Raw genomic sequence first — 3,427 nt, 5'->3', positions numbered from 1 at the left:
AGGTAACAACTGAATAACAGGTTAAGTTGGCAGCACACAGACTATGTTTTATATAGACTAGCCCCTTTAAACCCTGGGTTAGAGTTGAACCAAGCAGCCAAACCCTGTCTACCCTGACACCATTCAAGGACATACAAGAGATAACTGTGAGTAGCTCCACACTGCTGCTGGATGATTATAAACGGTGTAAATGGATGTGCAGAACTTACACATAACAAGACATGGGGTCATGTTTCCAAAGGTATTACAGCGCCGAGTAGGATTTTCAGAAGCACCTAGGAGCTTATAACTCCTTGATTTCAAGGGGTGTTGAGGTCCCTGATGCTTTTGAGAATCCCACTAGGTGCATCAATACCTTTAAAAATCTGCCCCACAGCGCCGCTCCGTAAGCCTTTAGAGTCCTAGTAGACATGGCAGAGAAAGGGAGGGAGGGGAAACGGGGCAGAAATGACTGGCCTAAGGTCACACAGCAGGTCACTGGCAGAGACGAGAGTAGAGCCTAAGTGTCCTGACAACCCCTGCACCAACAGCACAGAGTAAATGATACAACATAGCGGGGACGGAGGGATGCTGCTAGTCCACTGTTAAATGGAAGCCAAAGTGCAGTTGGGAGTTGGTGCCATAAATCAATTGGGAAGCAGGAGGCAGGCCATCTAGGCACAGAGCTTGGGGTAGAAAAATCACACATGAGCTGCTACTTACGATGCTGGGTGAGTCTACATGGGAATCAGGCTGTGTTGGCATTTTAGTCTATCCGTTTCATGGACAAGCTGTGAGCTTCGTGATAGTCGCAAGAGAGGGACTTCCTTTGGAAGAATTGTTGAGTTTGGATTGTAGTTTGTTCCATCCTTCATACTGCATTTTAACAAGCCACATCTTGGGCCAAATCCTCAGATGGGGTAAAGTAATGAAGCTCCATTGACTTTAAATGAGTCAACCCAATTTACATTAGTGTGATAATGTGACTGATTGATTGTCAGAGGTGAGGAGCACTAACAAAACCTCGTCATTACAAGTGACGAGTGCTGTTCATCTTTGACTTTTATATAATGAGATATTAGAGAAAAGGGAATCAGGGCCAACACCACTGTCGCTCTAATCCTGACCATTGTCTTTCTCATTCCCCCTACAGCCATCACAGAATAGACTGAGGAAAAAAATGTCCAACCAAACCACCATGACCGAATTCCTTCTCCTGGGATTCTCTGATGTTCCAGAACTGCAGATTTTACACTTTGTAGTGTTTCTAGTGCTTTACCTGGCATCCCTGCTGGGGAACCTTCTCATCATCACAGCCATAGCCCTTGACCACCACCTTCACACCCCCATGTACTTCTTCCTGATGAATTTGTCCATCCTAGACCTCGGCTCCATCTCTGTCACCATCCCCAAATCCATGGCCAACTCCCTCATGAACACAAGGGTTATTTCTTATTCTGGATGTTTCGCCCAAGTCTTTCTTTTCTTCTTCTTTGCTACAACAGATTTTGCCATACTGACCATCATGGCGTACGACCGATATGTCGCCATCTGCCAACCACTGTACTATGAGACAGTGATGAACAGAAAAGTTTGTTTCCAAATGGCCGCCAGTGCCTGGATCAGTGTTTTTCTCTACTCTGCAGTGCACACTGGAAACACATTTGCAATATCCTTCTGTGGCAGTAACGTGGTGGATCAGTTCTTCTGTGAAATCCCTCATCTCCTCAAGCTCGCCTGCTCTGACTCAGACCTCAGTGAAGTCGGGTTTCTCATATTTAGTGTGTGCTTAACCTCAATCTGCTTTGTTTTCATAATTATGTCATATGTTCAGATCTTCACCACAGTGGTGAGAATCCCCTCTGAGCAGGGCCGGCATAAAGCCTTCTCCACCTGCCTCCCTCACCTCATTGTGGTCTCATTGTTTATTTGCACAGGGACCTTTGCCTACTTGAAACCCACCTCCAGGTCAACCTCAGGTCTGGATCTAGTGGTGGCTGTTCTCTATTCTGTGTTGCCACCAATGATGAATCCGATCATCTACAGCATGAGAAACAAGGAGCTCAAAGGTGCACTGAGTAAACTGATAGGTTGGAGGTTATTCTCTAAGAATAAAATGTCCATATTTCTCTTTCAGTAACAATTTAATTCTGTGTTTCTTTATATAATCAGCTGATGACATTATTGCCTCCATGAGAAAATACTGTTCAATCTGTTTATGCAGAATTGGGTATTTATACTAGTAAAACTCCAGACAAACATGACTCAAGAAAAAAAAAAAGAAGTTATTATAGGTTTACACCAGTGTAAATAAGATCAGAATCTATCTATCATATACTGCTACCCATCACCATACTCTCTGAGCATCTTGCCCATAGACTCAGTTGCCATAGCAAAGTCCCTAGTGAGGACTCTGGCTCTTCTTATTTCTGGGGATAATCTCTCATTGAAGTATCCATGCATTTGTTCTTTGTATTTCTTGTTTACTTGTTTGTCAGATTTTTTTTTTCTTAACTGGTTGGCTGGTGGTTTGGTTTGTTTCTCTGGAGGTGGGAAAGCCTGGGGAGATAGTGAGTGTTTGGTTAGACAGAATTTTCGATGTTTGTTCTCTCTTGGAAGTTCAAATATGTCATCACTTTGATGGGGTTTTCTGAGTGAGCTGAAGGTTTGCTCCCCACAATGACAACCTCATTGAGTCATAATGATAGATTTCTATTTGATTGTGAATTATGTTAGCTAGCTAGGTAAATAATGAATAATCTATGGAGATTATTGTGCAAATTATTGTGCTTCTTTTCCTGTTAATGATTGTCTATGTCCAGATCATGATTTGCTTATAAATACTCCTTATTAAACATTATTTAACAATGATTTTTATGGCTATATCTTACTCTATCTGTCATTTACAAACAGTTCATCCTAAAATACTTGGTGTTTGAACTTTGAGCTGTTTTGACAGGATACATTTTTGACATGCTCTCTTTCGTTTCTCTGAACAAATGGAAGTACCACACTCGGGATCCTTAAAAATCACGGAGCCAATCCTCAGCTGGTTTAAATTGTCATAGCTCCATTGAGGTCAATAGGTCTCTGAGAATTTTCACCAGCTGAGGATCTGCTCCAAACACTCATGATTATGAATTTAAAACTCACACCCTTGGAATGTTCTGTACAAAGGCCCTGATTCCACAGCCACTTCAGCACAGTCTGTACTTTAATCGCATGAGTGGCTCCATTGAAGGTTTAAAGGTAAACTCATACTTAAGTCCCTGTTGGATATGGAAGAACAGGAGTACTTGTGGCACCTTAGAGACGGTGCCACAAGTACTCCTGTTCTTCTTTTTGCGGATACAGACTAACACGGCTGTTACTCTGAAACTTGTTGGATATGGGTTAGGGTTATGCATAGGGCTTAAGGCTAACAACAAACCGGTGTCAGACCCTGACA

At 42.6% G+C, this 3,427-nt stretch overlaps 1 protein-coding gene across 1 annotated transcript; it reads left to right on the top strand.

Annotated features, from left to right (window-relative positions):
- The first annotated feature begins 1,153 nt into the window (after positions 1 to 1,153).
- LOC128848112 (olfactory receptor 14A16-like) lies at positions 1,154 to 2,119 on the top strand. Its single transcript, XM_054047894.1, has one exon. The coding sequence runs from the start codon at positions 1,160 to 1,162 to the stop codon at positions 2,117 to 2,119; it is 960 nt and encodes a 319-aa protein (XP_053903869.1). The 5' UTR covers positions 1,154 to 1,159.
- Positions 2,120 to 3,427: the final 1,308 nt, after the last annotated feature.

Source organism: Malaclemys terrapin, chromosome 13 (assembly GCF_027887155.1).
Source record: "Malaclemys terrapin pileata isolate rMalTer1 chromosome 13, rMalTer1.hap1, whole genome shotgun sequence".
NCBI classification, from domain to species: Eukaryota; Metazoa; Chordata; order Testudines; family Emydidae; genus Malaclemys; species Malaclemys terrapin.
Note: the sequence above shows the minus strand (reverse complement) of the source record. Positions and strands in the feature narration are given on the sequence as shown.

Coding starts and splice junctions, on each gene's coding strand:
- LOC128848112 (XM_054047894.1), top strand. CDS start 1,160: ATGTCCAACCAAACCACCATGACCGAATTCCTTCTCCTGGGATTCTCT.